We start from the raw sequence: 19,440 nt of genomic DNA, 5'->3' as shown, positions 1-19,440 counted from the left end.
CATAGACTACTGTTCAGTAGGGTGGTCAGGTGCCACAAAGAGGGACATTAATAATATGCATGCAATCTGTCATGGCTCAAAGTGGAAGAGAGATTAACTTCATCACTACTTGTTTTTGTAAGAAGTGTTGACAAGCTGAATGTACCGAGCTGTTTGTTTAAACTACTAGCACACAGCTTGGACACCCATACATACCCCACAAGACATGCCACCAGAGGTCTCTTCAAAGTCCCAAAGTCCAGAACAGACTATGGGAGGCGCACAGTACTACATAGAGCCATGGCTACATGGAACTCTATTCCACATCAGGTAGAATCAGATAAAAGAAACAGGTAAAAATACACCTTATGGAACAGCGGAGACTCTGAAAAGACACACACACACAGGTACAGACACACGCATACACACACAAGCGCTAGCACACGCAATCTACACACACGTACATTGTAATATTGTTGTATGGTGGTATTAAACATTTTGTATTGTAATTATGTAGTGGTGTAATAATGTTATATGATGTACTGTTTTATCTTTTGTTTTATATGTAATGTTAGTGCCTTCATGCGTTTGGACCCCAGGAACAGTAGCTGCTGCCTTGGCAAGTAAAAAAGTATTACTTGTTAAACAAAATCTATTTCTCTGAGCAACTGAATTAGTACGCTCCGTATGTGTAACCTCCCAGTCATTTATTTGGTAAAAAAACACCAACGTTTCGGCATCACTGTGCCTTCTTCACCCTGAAGGGATGCCGAAACATTGGTGTTTTTTTACCCAATAAATGGTTATACATATGGAGCGTGCGGGTTAATTCTCCGTCAGTCAGCACCTCTACACAAAATCATTTTCTTTGGTTGTGCGCCAGCTCATGCTTTCTATTAGACAATTGTATTAGTATAAAATAATATAATTTCCCAATTTTTTGGAGCATAGAGTATAGCTCAGTATTTGTGTTATTTGTTTTATACAGTCTATTTTGCTCATATTTGTCAAGGATGCCACTAATGTTGGACCTGACTGGCTGTATGCGGAACTTTATGTCCACATTACTTTGTTAAGTGGCAATTTACTGAGGAGAATAATAGCCAAGGATTTCTTCTTTGACCTGTATCTCTTTCACTTCTGCATTTCATTAGGTTGTTGATTCAGGTGTATGAAACCCAAATTAGTGACTATTTTTTAATAGAACTTGCTAATATGAGTAATGAGTAATGAAGTAGAGTAAATGATCGTCTCTCTACAGGCAGTATGATAGAACTAATACACCGTCCCAAACCGTCAGCACAGTTTCATTATTAGGAATTGATTTCTCCTCTCCTGAAACAGCTTGCACTGGATCACATTCTCCCTTATAGTGATTTCAGATATAGCAAGCTGCAATCTCGGGTGAGGCAGGCATACAGTAGCAGACTAAATTTGTTTGTCCCCATTAAATCAAACTGTCTGCTGGAGTTTTGCTTCTTTTTTTGTCAACACTAGGCTACAGACAGAGACTTCTTTTCACAGCAATTTAATATTTTTAAACAACCATATCTAACACTAAAATGTATGAACGAAAGCTCCACAGTTGTTAATATCAGTATGAGAGAGAGGAGAGAGCAAAACACAGGGAGAGGGAAAGAGAGAGATAGAGGGGGTAGAGTGAAGGAGGTGCTGGAAGAGACAGACGCCTGGAATCAGAAGCGTGATTCATCTGACAACCTTTAGAGCACTGAAAGGTTGGGAATCCTGAGGGAGCGCTGATGTCTGTAGGCCATGGAGGAGAAGCAGAGTGGAGAGCTGAGGAAAGGCCAGGAGTCAAGTGAGGTGTAAATCTACAGGAAGAACATCTCCTCAGGTAAAACCCTTGTCATTGGACAGTCTTCTTGTATATTGACATCAAAGGACTGGGAATGGAAATGGTCACCTCTAACTATAATACAGTGCTTGCTCTGTGGACATGTTCTGGATTGGTTTGAGTAAAGTCAAACTCATTAAGGCGATTTATTGACAGGATATTGAAAATGACACTTGCATAATAAGCCAAGTTTACACAGACACTCCTGCTCCAATGACATGGATGTTAAACGAGTCACTGGAAGTGTCTGTCCCAAAAGCATGACCTGCGATGCATATTGAAGGTTGGATATAATGCTTTTTTTATTATGTCTATGGGGACAGACAAATATTAATACGTTCACATGATTTAAAGCACAAACTAGTTTATGCTTGCTTTTGTCAAGCTTTATAATTTTCTCTGTGATACATCTCTTTAATAAACGGAAACCTTTGAATAAAAGGTATCAGCACAGAGAGTTGTTTGACCCTTGTAACCCTGCTGGGCAGACTGTGAACTTCTGAGGCTCCTGAAAAGCAGCGTCTGATCCTTATTATACCTCAGTGGTCTGATCAGCAAGCTTTAGACGGAGGGAGCAGTAGGTTTGAGGTTTTGCCAGGTCCAAGATGAAACGCAGCGCGCCCCTCTGAAATGGCCTCAAGCGCAGTCCACTGGAATTTGTTGCATATTCATTTCTATTACATGATGCAGGGCACAAATAGGTGTCGAGCAAGTCTAATCAGCCGCCGAACATAAAGTTTGTCTCAGCACACACTACACATCCCCTGTCTAATTCCAGCAGACCACATCGAGCTAGCAAACAAAGCGATCAAAGCTTTTCTAAAGCGACTGTAAACCAGACATGGCACAATAGCAAGTGAGCAGATTGAGGGAGAACCTCAAGGGAAAGATATCAGAGGCAATTTCTTCAAACAACACTCCATAGTTTTCCCTGACACGAGATCAGTCAGCTTTGGTGCTGAAGTTTCTGGACAAGGTTTGCCTTACTTATTTGCAGGCACACAGTGGTAGACATTTAGTAGCAGAGTAGTTTATAGCAAAGTTCTGCACAGTTAGCAGACAGATCTGTAGTTTGGTTCTACCTGCAGGCATCTGCTACAAGTTTATGCCCAGACTTCCCTGATTCCAGTTCCAAATCCAATCCAATTTTATTGGTCACATACACGTGTTTAGCAGATGTTATTGCAGGTGTAGCGAAATGTTTGTAAAGTTGGTTGACTTGTGAAGCCAGTTCCCTCACCTCAGTGAAGACCATGTGCTTGGGCTAAATGTATACTTTCCTTTTTAGTAGCATGCAATCATGGAGTGGCTGCGGGCTGGCATCATGTCGTTGAGGTTAATTACAGGCAATTAAAAGCCAGTTGGCTGTTGAGCTGACACTGGCTTGGATGAATAGTAGTTTACCGTCTGCACAGATGGGTCCCTGTGTGGAGAGATGGGAGAGGAGGTAGAGATGGAGGAGGAAGGGGCAAGTCTCTKTCACTCTTCCTGTGGTGCTGTGCCAGTCTTTAGGAGAGGCTGATGTCCTTCCTACTGCTTTTATCCAGCTTGGTTTAAGGAAGAAATCCTAAAAGAGAGAGGTACTGTGTTGGTAGGTCCTCAGCTACTGTAAAGCCRCTATTGTTTGCCAGTAAATAACTCTCTATCTCTCAGATTCTCGATTGCGATAGCAGAAATTGGAGCATATTGTGTTGATAGTGATTGGAATTGAAGTTGTAGTAGACAGATAAATCTGACATTTTAATCAGATATTCATCAGATTCCGTAAATATGACGTCTTCCTCATGTGCATAGTGCACAGTTTCTATAAAAGTTTAAACATCCATAAACATCCAGAGCTGCATTACTTCCTCTCAGCCTTATTGGAATTCATATGCTCTTATAGTCCTCTTCCATGTTAATGACCTGTCGTTAGTCTCCGCTCCAGTTGGGTCTTGCCGCAGCTTCTTAGAGGTAGCATTCTGGAGCTGACTGAGATGCAATATGCTTCACATCCATTATTGATCCATGATTAACTGGGGTTCAGCAGGCCTCTCAACTTAAACACTTTAAGTGGGCTGGAAATTCTTGGCACAGGATGTGTCTCTGTCTGCATCCTGGGGGCTTTATGGAACGACGCCAAATTAAAAAATGTTTTATGTCCTTTAATCATTTTCTGTTTACCCAATCACACGTAAACAAATCAACAGGGAGAAATCATCAGCATATTAACAAACTCCAATTATTATCTCTGAAGATTCAAGATAGCAACTGCCAGCTCCACTTGGGATTGCGGATAACGGCTATATGAAGTGATTATTAAAACAGGACGATGGGCGGTAGCTCGCTGGGCCGACTCACCCCCCTGTCTAAAGTCCGTCTGTGGCATGCAGGGCCAGTCTCCTTTCTCTCTCGATACTTTGATGCTGATGCGCCGTGACACTGATGGTGCACATGGATGACCTTTGAGCGTCCTGGCGTGCTCAGGCAACACTTGCTGCATGTGTTTGTGTCCCTGATACAGGCTAATGAGGATGTGTCTGTCTGCTGTAGCCGGGGCTGGGAGATCCACTCCAGGAGGAAGAGAAGAGCCAGGATACAGCTGCTGCCAGCGGGGCTCTAATCACAGCTTACTGCCTGAGACACACTGCCAACTCACCACGGGCGGGAGAGAGAGAGGGTGCTCTGCTCTACTCACCACCCACTCACTACACTGCACTCTCCTGCACCCATACATACTGACGCCATGGCACATAGTTACATCATATGGGAGTGATTGGAGTGTTAGGGTATACTTTCTGAAACCTTTTCCCAACAATATTTGATTTAGTGATAATCATGGTAATCATGATTGATCGTGTCATTGCTGTTAAGTAAYTGATGCATAAGGAACAAACAAGTTTTCGTATTACATACTTTAGTGTCATTTAATAATAATATGCTATTACTGTGAAGATGCCATGTGTTGCCTGGAGACACAGAAAAACAGACATAAATATTGCTGTTCTATGTTGCTAATATTCAGGGGGTCTTAATATATACAGTGCCTTCAGAAAGTATTCAAACCCCTTGACTTTTTACACATTTTGTTATGTTACAAAGTGGCTTTAAAATGTATTTAATTGTCCTTTTTATTATTATTAATGATCCACACACAATACTCTGTAATGTGGAWGAAAAATTATACAATGTTTTTAAAATTATTATTAAAAATAAAACACTCATATATCTTGATTAGATAAGTATTCAACCCACTGAGTCAATACATGTTAGAATCACTGTTGGCAACAATTACAGCTGGTAATGTTTTGGGGTAAGTTTCTAAGAGCTTTGCATACCTGGATTGTACAATATATGCCTATTTTTTTTATTTTTTATTCTTCAACTTCTGTCAAGTTGGTGGTTGATCGTTGCTAGACAGCCATTTTCAAGTCTTGCCATTGATTTTCAAGCTGATTTAAGTAAAAACTGTAACTAGGCCACTCAGGAACATTCAATGTTGTCTTGGTAAGCAACTCCAGTGTATATTTGTCCTGTTTTTGGTTATTGTCCTGCTGGACGGTGAATTTGTCTCCCAGTGTCTGTTGGAAAGCAGACTGAACTAGTTTTTCCTCTATAATTTTGCCTGTGCTTAGCTCTAATACATTTATTTTTATCCTATATAACTCCCTAGTACTTGCCTAGTCCAAGCATACCCATAACATGATGCAGCCACCACCATGGTTGAAAATATGAAGAGTGGTACTTAGTTATGTGTTGTGATGGACTATCCCCAGACATAACACTTTGTATTCAGGAGTTAATTTCTTTGCCACTTTTTTTGCAGTTTTACTTTAGTGCCTTATTGCAAACAGGATGTATGTTCTGGAATATTTTTTATTCTGTACAGGCTTCCTTATCTCTTTGTCATTTAGGTTAGTATTGTGGAGTAACTACAATGTTGTTGATCTATCCTCAGTTTTCTCCTATCACAGCCATTAAACTTTGTAACTGTTTTAAAATCACCATGGTGAAATCCTTGAGTCTTTCCTTTCTCACCTGCAACTGAGTTAGGAAGGACACCTGTATCTTTATAGTGACTGGGTGTATTGCTACACCATCCAAAGCATAATTGATCATTTCACCATGCTCAAATAAATATTCAGTGTCTGCTTTTTAATTTTCACCTATCTACTTCAAATTCTACTTCTCTGTTGTCAGTTCTGTTAAATCTGCACTTTGAAAATAAGAGTGCTGCAATTATGACACGGTCATGACCATAGTCACAGTCTGAAAGGATACACCACAAAGTAACATTCAAGAATCTAGAAATCTTTGTTGAAGGTCTACACTTAACGGATTTTGTGTCACTGATCTAGACACAATACCCCATAATGTCAAAGTGGAATTTTGTTTTTACATTATTATTATTCTTTTTTACAAATGAATAACATATGAAAAGCTGAATGTCTTGAGTCAATAAGTATTCAACCCCTTTGTTATGGCAAGCCTAAATACGTACAGGAGTAAAAATGTGCTTAACATGTCACATAAAAAGTTGCTTGGACTCACTCTAAGTGCAATAATAGTGGTTAACATGATTTTGGAATGACTACCCCATCTCTGTACCACACACATACAATTATCTGTAATGTCCCAGTCGAAAAGTCGAAAAGTGAATTTCAAGCACAGATTCAACCACAAAGACCAGGGAGGATTGCCAATGCCTCACAAGAAGGGCACCTATTAGTAGAAAACAAGGAGCGGGACATCCTCCTCAGAATACCTAAAACAATGACTATACGAGACTGTACCATTGGTTAAAAAACTGGGCCATGAGTGTGTGCATGCGTGTATACCAGCGTACGTACAACCATGCATGTGTGTGTGTGTGTGTGTGTGTGTGTGTGTGTGTGTGTGTGTGTGTGTGTGTGTGTGTGTGTGTGTGTGTGTGTGTGTGTTTATGGAGGACCTGAAAAGCCGAGCAGCTTTGGAATCAGTGTGAAGTCTCAGCGGCACATCCCACTTTATCCGGCCAGTCTGCTCTCCCGGGTCACATCCAAATGCGGCCCCATTAAATATTCACTGGCACTCAGAGGACGTCACCTTAGGGGAGGCTTGCCCAGCCAACACCTGCCCCAGCCCTTCACTGCTCTCTACCTCAGGCTGCCTTGACATACCGACCTGGAGTTTGGGAGTCTGATGTTTTTCCTTTGAAGTTGTCAGAAAGCCCTGTGTTGATAGAGCAGCTGTGGAATTTGTGTAAATGGGCAGCTCTCTTTGCAATGTAAAGTGACGAAAACATTATATCAGGTGTCTCTTCAAAAGTTTATTTATTTATTTTTTCTATTTTATACATTGTAGAGTAATAGTGAAGACATACAAACTATGAAATAACACATATGGAATCATGTAGTAACCAAAAAAGTGTTAAACATATCAAAATATATTTTATTTTTGAGATTCTTAAAAGTAGCCACCCTTTTCCTTGACAGCTTTGCACACTCTTGGCATTCTCTCAACCAGCCTCATGAGGTAGTCACCTGGAATGCATTTCAATTAACAGGTGTGCCTTGTTAAAAGTTAATTTGTGGAATTTCTTTCGTTTTTAATGCGTTTGAGCCAATCAGTTGTGTTGTGACAAGGTAGGGGTGGTATACAGAAGATAGCCCTACTTGGTAAAAGACCAAGTCCATATTATGGTAAGAACAGCTCAAATAAGCAAAGAGAAATGAAGGTCAGTCAATCTGGAAAATTTCAAGAACTTTTAAAGTTTCTTCAAGTGCAGTCACAAAAACCATTAAGCGCTGTTATGAAACTGGCTCTCATTGGGACCGCCACAGGAAAGGAAGACACAGAGTTACCTCTGCTGCAGAGGATTAGTTCATTAGAGTTACCAGCCTCAGAAATTGCAGCCCAAATAAATGCTTCACAGAGTTCAAGTAACAGACACATTTCAACATCAACTGTTCAGAGGAGACAATGTGAATCAGGCCTTCATGGTCAAATTTCTGTAAATAAACCACTACTAAAGGACACCAATAATAAGAAGAGACTTGTTTGGGCCAAGAAACACGAGCAATGGATATTAGACCAGTGGAAATCTGTCCTTTGGTCTGATGAGTCCAAATTTGAGATTTTGGGTTCCAACCGCCGTGTCTTTGTGAGACGCAGAGTAGGTGAATGGATGGTTCGCACCGTGAAGCATGGAGGAGGAGGTGTGATGGTGTTAGGGTGCTTTGCTGGTGACTATGTACGTGATTTATTTAGAATTCAAGGCACACTTAACCAGCATGTCTATCACAGCAGTCTGCAGTGATACACCATCCCATCTGGTTTGAGCTTAGTGGGACTATCATTTGTTTTTTTAAACAGGACCATGACACAAAACACACCTCCAGGCTGTGTAAATGCTATTTGACCAAGAAGAGTGATGGAGTGTGGCATCAGATAACCTGGTCTCCATAATCACCTGACCTCAACCCAATTGAGATGGAAAAGCAGCCAAAAAGTGCTCAGCATATGTGGGAACTCCTTGAAGACTGTTGTAAAAGCATTCCTCATGAAGCTGGTTGAGAGAATGCCAAGAGTGTAAAAAGCTGCCATCAAGGCAAAGGGTGGCTACTTGTAAGAATCTCAAATATATTTAGATTTTTAAACACTTTTTTGGTTACTACATGATTCCGTATGTGTTATTTCATAGTTTTGATATCTTCACTATTATTCTACATTATATAAAATAGTAAAAATAAAGAAAAACCTGGTAATGAGTAGGTGTGTCTAAACTTTTGACTGGTACTGTATGTTTTTGCCATTTGGAGCTGGTTAGGTAAAATAGTTTTTACCTTTATTTAACTAGGTATTGTGGAATTGTAGTACTGTATATGATTTCTACTGCCTACATATCGTTTTATTATGATTCCTACTGCCTACATACATTTTTATTGAGTAGGTTGCAGAGTATGTTCTCGACATCTTTTGACAATGTTTTCACTCTGTACTATATTGCTTACTGCTATGGATTTTTCCAGCACATTCTCCAATTTTACTGTAGCCTGTACTGAGTTACTCTCCTTTGAATGTCCTTAAGTTGGCACTGCAGGAAACTGATTAATTGAATTTTTTTTATGTTCAGTGGCTGTCCCTAGGCTTACAATGATTGAGGAGATAGTCCCTCTCTGTAGGAGAGGCAGTGATGTGTATAAAAAATAATATCTTTCATTTAACAGCTCTCCTCTCCAAAGTGCTGGAATTTCTCCTCTAAAACATAGAGCTTAGTTTGGTAGACAACTGATGGGTAAAGCACTTGATTAGGACTGCAAAAGACTTCTGTCAAAAACACTTTATCCTCATTCAGATAAGCCAGAACATTGAGGAATGGATCTGATAGGTTTTATATACAACATCGGTCAACTAGGTTTTTGCTTCAGGTTATTTCTGATGACTAGACATGCTCATGATCAAATAGTACAACCTTAGCTGAGTTGTAAAACACCCATTACTTTGTTGATATTCCCCTACCATTGACATGATAAATCACTTTTGTGTTCAAGGACAACAGGGAAAAAGACCTCTCTGATAATCTCTCTAAAGTTTCAGTTTGGTAATTAGCATCCAACCTTGAAGTGCGATACACAGTCACAAAAGTCACCATCTGTCAGTACAATGCTGGGTGGGCCTGTGTGATGTTGATGTGTTCATAGCTCTCTGACTGTGTTTGTTTTGGCTGCAGGGACTTCTACTACATAACCATGCTGCGTGACCCCGTCTCCCGCTACCTGAGCGAGTGGAAGCACGTGCAGCGCGGCGCCACCTGGAAGACCTCCCTGCACATGTGTGATGGGCGCTCGCCCACACAGGACGAACTGCCCACCTGCTACAGCGGGGACGACTGGTCGGGCGTCACCCTAACCGAGTTCATGGACTGCTCGTCCAACCTGGCCAACAACCGACAGGTGCGCATGCTGGCCGACCTCAACCTGGTAGGCTGCTACAACCTGTCCTCTATGAACGAGAGTGATCGCAACCACATCCTGCTGGSCAGCGCCATGAACAACCTGAAGAACATGGCCTTCTACGGACTGACCGAGTTCCAGCGCAAGACGCAGTACCTGTTTGAGCGGACGTTCAGCCTGCGCTTCATCGCCGCCTTCACTCAGATCAACAGCACGCGCGCCGCCAACGTGGACCTGAGCGAGGCCGTGCGCCGCCGCATCGAGGAGCTCAACTATCTGGACGTGCAGCTGTACGAGTATGCCAAGGACCTGTTCCTCCAGCGTTTCCAGTACACCCGCCAGCGCGAGCACCAGGCGGAGCGATTGAAGAGGCGCGAGGAGCGCCGATGGCTTCGAGAGCAGAGGGAGCAGAGCAGGGCCTCACTTCCCAGACGCCGGGGGTACGGGGGCGGAGGCGACCTGGCCCCCACCACTGAAGACTACACCAGCCAGGTGGCCCGCTGGTGAGGTCATACCCTGGCCACGCACACAGAGAGAGGTCACTGGTGATCACCTCCAGAATCATCTCACATGGTACTCTCTCTCTCTCTCTGCCTATGTCAATCTCTCTCTATCGCTCTATCTTTTTCTGTCTACTATCTCTATCTTTATCTCTTTCTCAGCTTCAGTGTGATCCTAGCGCTCTGCTAAAGTTTCTTTCTGGTTATGAAACTGCCAAGTCTGTGAGTCAGTATCACAGAAGCTCTGCCTTGGAGTGCCCTTTGGTGTCTTAAATCTTCAAATGGATGGTTTAATGTATTTATTTGTAATTAATTGTTTTGCTGCTCCTTTGCTTTCCTGCCTCTTAGTCATGGTTATTTATTATCATGTAGATTATGATAACTCTTTAAAGGCAGTAAATTAAGCTTAAAGAAGACACAATCAAAAGACGCTGCTAGTAAATACGTTTTTATTGGGACTCAATGTCAAGGGGTGGATATCAATCAGTGTTTTTTTGTTGCGACTGGCAGGAATATAGTAGTTCAACAGAAAACAATATAAAAGTGCTGATTCTCGCATGTCATGTGTCCATATTATATTTGAGAAAAAGTTTGAGGATGGAGAGTTTCTTCCAAAAGAAATGATGAGAGGCAAAGTACACCGACTTAGAAAATATTTGTCTTTGTTTACGTAGCTAATGTTTTCTTAATGGGACCTTGCAAATTGACAACTTCTCAGAAATAAGATMATGTATTTCATTTAATTTTATCATGGCAGTTTCAATTATATTTAAATTTCCCTCAAACAAATATAGTGTAGTTGTAGTCAGTCAAGATAACGTCAGATGTTTTGATTATGATGCAAAAATGTTTTCTAGGGTGCAATATTCAGTAGTCTACATGCAACACCTTTCAAGTTTCAACTCGGAGGAACTGCTGCTCCTGTTCATCCACTATCTGTGTGTTGGCATGTGAAGTCAATCATAGACTCACAAAGAGAGGATTACCCTGAAGAAAATCAGCCTGATTTCTATTCTGCACTGACCAGACTTACCACATTCAGCTTTCACATTACAAATGGAAAGAACTCCTCAAGGAAGATTTTTCAAAAATGTTAAGCTTGGATTGTTGAAGTAGTCTTCTCCAGAAGGTAGAGATAACCAGTATGTAAATGCTCTAGGTGAGGACTGAGGAGCCAGGTCAGTGTGGTTGGTGTGTGGACTGACTGTCAATGAGGTTATCGGCATTCGGCCCTCGTGCTCACCCCGTCACACTCCGTGGTTTAACATGTTTGTGGAGCCCACGCCAACGGCATTGTGGGCTGTGAGGGGGGTTCTAATGCTACCAGAATAACAGCCTGAGATGACACGGTAGCAGAACACAGTAGTTTCCTGTAGTAGGAAGGAGATTAAATGTACCATATCTAGTTTCATGTCTGATTGTCCCCCTCAAAATACAGGTAACTTCTGAATGAACATTAAACAAACATGAAAGTATCAAAGGAGATGAATCTAATTGTTATGGTTGAATTACTTGCAGATGGCTGTGATGATGATATCATGTTAGATTAAATATTGGGTTTGCTATTCTGATCTGTTGTTCTGTTACGAACATTTCAACTCTCCAATGACAATATTTTTTATAAAAATATGAATTTGCTGCTGCTTTCATTTTCACATTTATCCTGTTTTTACTTGATTTTTTCAGAAGATGTCGGTCTGTCTGATCACTGAGCACAGTTTTGGTCCATTAACCTTAACCGATGAGTGGAATTTTTTGTTGTTTAAGTAAGTTTGTATCCAGTTAGTTGATTTACTGTAATGTAATAGTAACCATTATCACAGTTTGGGTTGGTATCCCTAATCCAGATTAGGCCTGCTCTTGGACTAAAAAACCTGCTAAATGGAAAAGCTCTATTGAAAATTATTTTTCATTCAGGAATATGCAGCATCTGTTTGCAGGAAACTGTTTTTTGTTTTTGTTTTAAGTAAATGTTTAAGCTATACAATTATTGGAGTGTGTGTGCGTGCGTACCATTATTGTAAATTGATCACAAGTTTGCCTGCAATTTCAGTGAGCCAACACACCATGTTTATACATTGCCCCAGCATTTTCAAATCAACATTATGGATACAATACCAAGTTTAATATTTTTTTTTTGGGGGGGGGGGGGTAGAATGTGCTGTGAAGCAATCTCCCTGATGAAAAAAAAACGCTTATATTCATGTAGTTGTTATCTGCTCAAACTTACGGTAGTGTGATGTGTATATTGACGCAAAGTCTGGAAAGTCTGAAAAGTCTGAAATTAATATTTCAAACCTATTATCCTTATCAGACCTCAGTGTAAATATAGTGATGAAATCAAGCCTAAAAAGAGAATGTCACACTAGATATTGTACTGCCATCCCCAAAGCCCTGTGACATGCCATGTTGTGAAAGAGTGATTTGAATGAACTTCAACTGCCACTCAACTTAAGTGCACATCTTTGAAAAGCAGGTAATCTTGCATTCATTTATTGCAAACAAGGGAGTTTGTCTAAAAGGAAAAAGGTTATAATACCATCACACGAGGGAGAACTTTCTACATTTACGTATCTGTATGTTCCTGTTCAAATTATTGTGTATGAAAAGGACAGTCTTGATGCCATTTGATGTGTTATACTTTATCAGCAATGTTCTTGTCAGGTCTGCAAGGCTGGGTGAATACTACTTCAGATATTAGAAATAAATGCATTGAACAAACATGACCCTTTTCTGCCTGGAATCATTGGTATGAAGCCATAGACATTAGGAAAGTTATTCAACGACATTTAACCGCATTCATGAGGTCTTGACCTTTAAAATGCAATACAAGCACTAGCTTCGTCCGTGTTAGCAAACCGCCCAAATAAACACAGTCCCAGTCAGATGACCAGGCATCCAACATCTATCTTCATCAGTAGGTTATGCACTGTCAAAATTAAACTTCTTTACATGAATTATTAGCATTGGTTGTGTTTGCAAGATCTTGGCCTGTATTTTCTCCATCAATATTTTCATAATCATGCATCATAATGAAGTGTGGTATAGTGGATGTGTTTCACTTCATGTGTGTGTCTGTCTCCTGAGGATTACATTTCAATAAGATATATTATATGCATTGTAAAACACCAAAATTAGACAGAAAGGAGAGGACCATTGAGAAGAACACTACTTGTTAAAGGAAATATTCAAGTTCCTTTCCTGTTGCTATAGTGAGATTATTACTAAGGGAGAACTAAGGGAACAAGGGAGAATAATTCAGAATATTCTGGTCCAGAAATAGCCGTTTATATATACAGGTATATACATGCACTGTACAATCACCAGTCTCTTTCATTTGCAGTGACAAGGTAAGGAAATATTGGTCTGCTTATAAGACACTGATTGGACTATTACCTGCCTAATACAAGCTTCTCTCTATGCAGGAAATTGCCCTGACTCTCAACATAGTGCAGTTAATAAGTTGAATGAATGAAGACTCATCTTCTTTGAAAAACCTCATTCATTTTATTGCAAAAAAAAGTGGAACCACCAGACAGGGACCACCAGACAGACAGACAAACAGACAGACTCTACTGTCTAGTCTACTCCCGGCAGATCCCGCTTATTTCCTCTTAGCTGTGGTATGAGGAAGGAAAATGACTCATACCCACAAACAAGGAGAATAGCTTCTCAGACAGGTAACATAAAATGTACTGTATTATTTTATATGCTCCTGCTTTGTGGTACCAATCCTACTAGGTTTGTTTGAGGAAGTTCAGATGTCTGGATTATTATTGTGTACAGACAGGCACCTTTAGTGAAATGTGAAATCACTGTTGATTTTTTTACTGTTGGCTGATGTGAACAAACAGTTGTACACCTCCACAAACGGATCGTTACACTATCAGGATATAATGTCATGTAAAACCCATTGTCGTACATATATACTGTATTTCTTCCCTAAATAACTKATTATTATTATTCAATTGTGAAAGCTTTCTGAGCTTTTCTACTAATCGTGCCCCACTCGAGTGCCAGCCATATGAAAGGAAAAGGTTCACATCTGTTCTAAGTGAATCACAAGGGCAATCACCTGCAGCGAAGTCTGATATTCTTATTAAACCTATGACTCTATAGCTAGATCATAGATGACAGTGTTCTATCCTCAGTCCAAAGTTTTGAGACAATATTTGAGTCCAATATTGTAAGTCTTCTCTGTTCTTAAATGTGATGTTCTGGTGCCTCTMGGGCAATTCAGAAAGCTGATTGAGGATCTTAATAATGATGAATGTGTTTGCATTTTATGAAGATGTTTTTCTTTCTGCTTGCATTTTGTATTTATATTTTGATGTGTTTTTTTCCTGTAATTTCTGTAATTCAGGGCTCATCTGTAAAAGAGACATTGGTCTCAGTATGACCCCCTGATAAAATAAAGGTTAAATAAAATAAAATAAAAGTCCAATATTTACTGACAGTGATTAACACATTTAATTGATTAAACTTCAGGAAACCAACATGTTAACATTATTATATGTTGTATGATTGCACAGCTTGTTATAATGCAATGTATTGCCAATTAAAGACTGACCCAGAAACCTAGAATTYCCCAACTGAATCCAGTCTACTCAAGATAAGAGCACACTGCTGTGATTTATCTTGCACTGCAGTTGACARAACCAGTTTTATGGCAAAAACATTTAGACAATATCAGTAACGTTCAGAAACATGGTCACCCTAGAAAGACAGCACCTAATAAAGTTACTCAAAGGCGAGCAGTACATTTGTAAGTTACCAAGTTAGTAAGTAGTAAAGAGGACATAGTTATTTTTGTTAACACCAAAAAAGACTTCTGTGTTTTGAAATTAAATAAATCAACCATGTGTATATAAAATGTTGTGTAGTATTTTGACTCAGCTCTTTAGCACGTTAGCCTGTGACATACTGTTGCTGCCTGGTTGGCTGATCACCGCCACCATGATGGGCCTCTTGGTCTTGAGAAACTGGGGTCTCCAGCGGAGGAGGCCAAGGACCGCCTGGTGAAACTTGTCTCCAGCCAGCGTGTACAGAGCCAGGTTGAAGAAGGTGTTGAGCCCTGCCAGGGGTCTGGAGATGGTGTAGGCTGCATTGACCCCTATCAGCAGCATACAGGGCACTGGCCTTTGGGCTTCCATCTGGGTGTACACCCGCAGGGCGCGGAGGATGTGGAAGGGTGTGAAGCATAGCACAAACACAACCAGGATCAGCACAGTCAGCCTGCGGGCACGCACCCTGTTCGGACGGCCCTCATGTGGCCCACCGGCCAGCTCACATGCAACACGGACGTAACTCAGGCACACCACCACTAGGGGGAGTAGGTAGCCCAGGACAGTGAGTAGCCAGCCATAGACCCATACCTCTTCTGGATCATTACTAGCAAAATCCAGGCATGATGTCATATTGTTCTCAGTCTTCTTCACAGTGATCATGTAAACCATGGGTATAATCTCCAACACAGATATGAACCACACAGCCAGGCAGGCGATCACACCCCAGCTCGTTCTCTGCACCTGGGCTGCCTTCAGCGGGTGGACCACGACCACATAGCGGAATACACTCAGGCAGGTGAGGAAGAGGATGCTGCCGTACAGGTTGAAGTGGAAGCTAAAGCGAACAATGCGACACATGACCTCGCCCATGATCCAGTCGTCGTGGATGTAGTAGTGGACCAGGAAGGGCAGACACAGAACATACAGGAGGTCTGCCAAGGCAAGGTTCACCATGATGATGCTGCTGCTTTTCCATGGGCGCAGCCTGACCACGTAGATGATGATTGAGGTGACGTTACCCACAAGCCCCACTACAAATATGATCCCATACATGATCGGAAGGTAGTATCTCTTTATGTAGTCATCCACTGGGAAACATTCAGGAGTCTTATTATCCCTGTTTTCGCTAGCCATGGTTGTGTTGTGTGAGTCAACAAAATGACCTAAGACAAACACAAGTGGAGATTGCTCATGCTATTACAATACAAATCATAGAAAGAAATAGAGAATCATAGAAAGATATCGGATGAGGAAAATGTATCTGTTCTTACTATTAGCTGCAATGCTTCTCCAGTATCTGTGTGTCACTTCTGAATTTCCTGATTCTTCAGGCAGCAGTCAGTTTGAACAGCATCCCAGAGCCCTCCCCCAAAGAATGTGTAGCGCACCCATTAGTTCTTCAGCAGGATGCATTAGGTGTCCTTACAGCTTTAAAGGTATCAAAGATCTACTCAAACTAAGCCCACAAGAATCAGTAGTCGTGATTTATACAGTACAGTTGTGATTTGACACAATGGTTAGATTACTTGAGATTGGTGGGTTTAAATAGAAAGTAGAGAATTATACCATTACAACCTCATTGAGAGTGATTTTAGGTCACTCATTAAACCAAATTGTGCAACATCTTACTTTTACATGTTTTATATAAATCATTGTGATTAGCTGCAGTTGTTGTTTTTCAGAGTTCCCTGTTCTCACATACCTGGAAGATGTGTCATCCCTGTCTGCTTGACTGAGGACACAAACAGCAGACATACCTTCACCTCTAAGTTATTGTTCAACTAAGAATGATCACATAGAATTTCCTTTCATTTCCTTATTAGACAGCCTGGTCTCATAGACTAGATCTAATATTGTAAACATAAATCCGGGAGAATCAAATTAGATGGCTACTTAAGGCAAAAACAAAATAAGGTGGTTGGGTGAGCGTATAACGTGAACGTCTAGCAACCCAAAGGTTGGGAGAATCTTATCACGGACAACTTTTGCATTTTAGCTAATCGGCAACTTTTCAACTACTTACAACTTTTTAGCTACTTTGCAACTACTCAGCATGCTAGCTAGCCCTTCCCCTAACCTTAACCTGAACCCTTTTAACTAATCCTTCCCCTGTACAACATGAACGTCTAGTAACCCAAAGGTTGCGAGTTCAAATCTCATTACGGACAACTTTAGCAACTTTTCAACTAACGTTACCTACTACTTTTTAGCTACTTTACAACTACTTAGTATGTTAGCTAACCATTCCCCTAACCTTAACCCTTTTAGCTAACCCTTAACCTAACCCTAACCTTAATCATTTTAGCTAACCCTTCCCCTAACCCTAGCCCTTTTAGTTAGCCCTAACCCTAACCTTAACCCTTTAACCTAACCCTAAGCCCTATCCTAGCTAACATTAGTCACCTAGCCACCTAGCTAGAATTGGTAACATATTGTACGTTTTTCAAATTCGTAACATATTGTACATTTTGCAAATTCGTAACATATAACATTAATTGTAATTTGTAACGCCATACGAAACTGAATACATATATCATACGAAACGGAACATATCATACTAAATGGAGTGTCCCGTATTCACATTCATAATAATATGTATGAAATATATGAAATTTTCCGAGACCAGGTTGCAGCCACCGAATAGGCCTACCACAGAAGGGAAATACTATTTTCATGCCACTTTGATACCGAAGTGACTTAGCGAAAATGCTCTCCTAACCTGCTACGAAAAACACTTCGTATTGAAGTGGCGTGAAAAGAGTGTGTCCACCACAGAAAGCCAACAGTTGTCCGGTGAATCCTCCCTTGATACAAAAGGAATAGTGATAGGACATTTCAATGCATTTGATAATAGAAAATAAAAAAACATTCCATAGTGATAATGAATGATTCTCTGATGATGGTCCAGTTTCTCATGTAGTCCTGAAAAACAGACAGGAGGAGCATGACATCTAGAGGACATATACTGAAATTGCATCTGTTTGCAATATGATTGATACATTATGATGAAGATATTTAGATATTTCAAATACACTGAGCCAAAATAGATGTAATTAAATTTTGTATTTATTTTCAGGCAATCTATTAAGTCATCCCAACACATTTTTGTAAAAATGTCAGTGCCTTATGTTCTGGCAAGAATAAATAATATTGCAGAATTACATCTACATGTGATGCATGGGTTAAATTCTAAAGTAATCGTTGACTATTGATTTATTTTCTGCAGTTTTTAAACATATAACTTCACATTGCAAGTATAACAAATACAGAATTTTGTTGTCAATATTAAAGTGGTCCTTTTTTACCACTAGATGGTGTCTAATATCAGAAACTGATTCTGAAGAGAGCATGAAAGTAATGTAATTGTATTGTAGTTGATGGAATTAATATTATATTAATACATGATAGTATAATACATATTTTTTCCCTCGCATCTGAGCAGTATCAAACAGTATAAGATACTGTAGGCAATGAAGACTGGGAAGTTTATGTCACAGGCAATGACTCCAGTAGGCAGATGTATGAAGTGATGTTTATGGCTGTGCTGACAGGCACCGACAAGTGTAGGAGGGACCTGGGCACTAGACAGCCATCACTTTCACATTGACCTTCTGCCCACCTTCAGATTGGCTCAGGATAAATCAGAAGGTCTGTTGCAAATACTGGAGAGATAGTGTTGTCCTCTTTTCCTATTTCTATGCAGGTACTTCTTCCTTCATCTCTAGCAGTCTTTGTATCTCACTCTTAGTCTTTCACACATTATCTCACACACACAAACACACACAAACACAAAGAGACACACAGGTTTGAACAGACTTCGTAGGACATTTACCATTTTATCCAGTAACCTTGTCTCAGAGTTGTATTGCTTGAATTTCTTGAATCTTATTGATTGAGCACATCAACTGTGAACATTTTCAGCAACTGAACAAAGAAATAATGGTTAAGGTCAAAGAAATCCAGCACAACCATGACTTCTGTTGAATAAAGAATGSCTCAAGGTTGCTGCTATACTTCGATACAAACATCTCCAGAGTGTGTAGCGTAAGCTACTATCAAACTAGGAATGTGACAAGCATTTCGCTACATCTGCAATAACATCTGCTAAAAATGTGTATKTGATCAATACAATTTGATTTGGTTTGATGATAGAATAAGACATTACCTCAATTATCAGTCATTCAAAAAGACGGTATAATTTGTTTTTATTGTTTGAACATTTAATGGCAAAAAATTGGTTGATTTTTCACAATGTTTTATCTTATAAATTAGCTTGAAAATGCCAACATAGCACACTAAGGAAGGATTATTCCGTTTGATGCCTCAACAAGTCCAAAGAATAACCCAAGGGTGGCTGTTTCCACTCTCATGCTTCCATATCTCAGTCTGTTTGACTGTGACATTTC

At 40.3% G+C, this 19,440-nt stretch overlaps 2 protein-coding genes across 3 annotated transcripts in view; one reads left to right on the top strand and one right to left on the bottom strand.

Annotated features, from left to right (window-relative positions):
• The window catches only part of hs6st3b (heparan sulfate 6-O-sulfotransferase 3b), a 108,932-nt gene extending 95,959 nt beyond the window's left edge, over positions 1 to 12,973 (top strand). The window contains exon 2 of the mRNA XM_024004519.2: positions 9,525 to 12,973. Coding sequence (XP_023860287.1) covers positions 9,525 to 10,254 — 730 coding nt within the window. The 3' untranslated portion in view covers positions 10,255 to 12,973. The remainder of the gene's footprint in view (positions 1 to 9,524) is intronic.
• A 1,729-nt stretch (positions 12,974 to 14,702) lies between these two features.
• Positions 14,703 to 17,931, bottom strand: LOC111972199 (2-oxoglutarate receptor 1). Of its 2 annotated transcripts, XM_023999119.2 has the most exons (3): positions 16,737 to 17,931; positions 16,306 to 16,397; positions 14,703 to 16,197 (listed from the first exon to the last, which is right to left on the bottom strand). In XM_023999119.2, the coding sequence occupies exon 3, from the start codon at positions 16,166 to 16,168 to the stop codon at positions 15,140 to 15,142; it is 1,029 nt and encodes a 342-aa protein (XP_023854887.1). In that variant the 5' UTR covers positions 16,169 to 16,197; positions 16,306 to 16,397; positions 16,737 to 17,931; the 3' UTR covers positions 14,703 to 15,139. The 2 variants fall into 2 exon arrangements, with proteins under 2 accessions (XP_023854887.1, XP_023854878.1); XM_023999110.2 differs by having other exon boundaries at positions 16,306 to 17,931.
• Between the last annotated feature and the right edge of the window lie 1,509 nt (positions 17,932 to 19,440).

The sequence above is a fragment of the Salvelinus sp. IW2-2015 genome, linkage group LG2, assembly GCF_002910315.2.
Source record: "Salvelinus sp. IW2-2015 linkage group LG2, ASM291031v2, whole genome shotgun sequence".
Taxonomy (NCBI): Eukaryota; Metazoa; Chordata; class Actinopteri; order Salmoniformes; family Salmonidae; genus Salvelinus; species Salvelinus sp. IW2-2015.
This window is presented reverse-complemented; position numbering and strand designations above follow the sequence as displayed.

Bases quoted from the DNA above. Each gene is read 5' to 3' on its own strand.
- LOC111972199 (XM_023999110.2), bottom strand. From the start codon at position 16,168: ATGGCTAGCGAAAACAGGGATAATAAGACTCCTGAATGTTTCCCAGTG.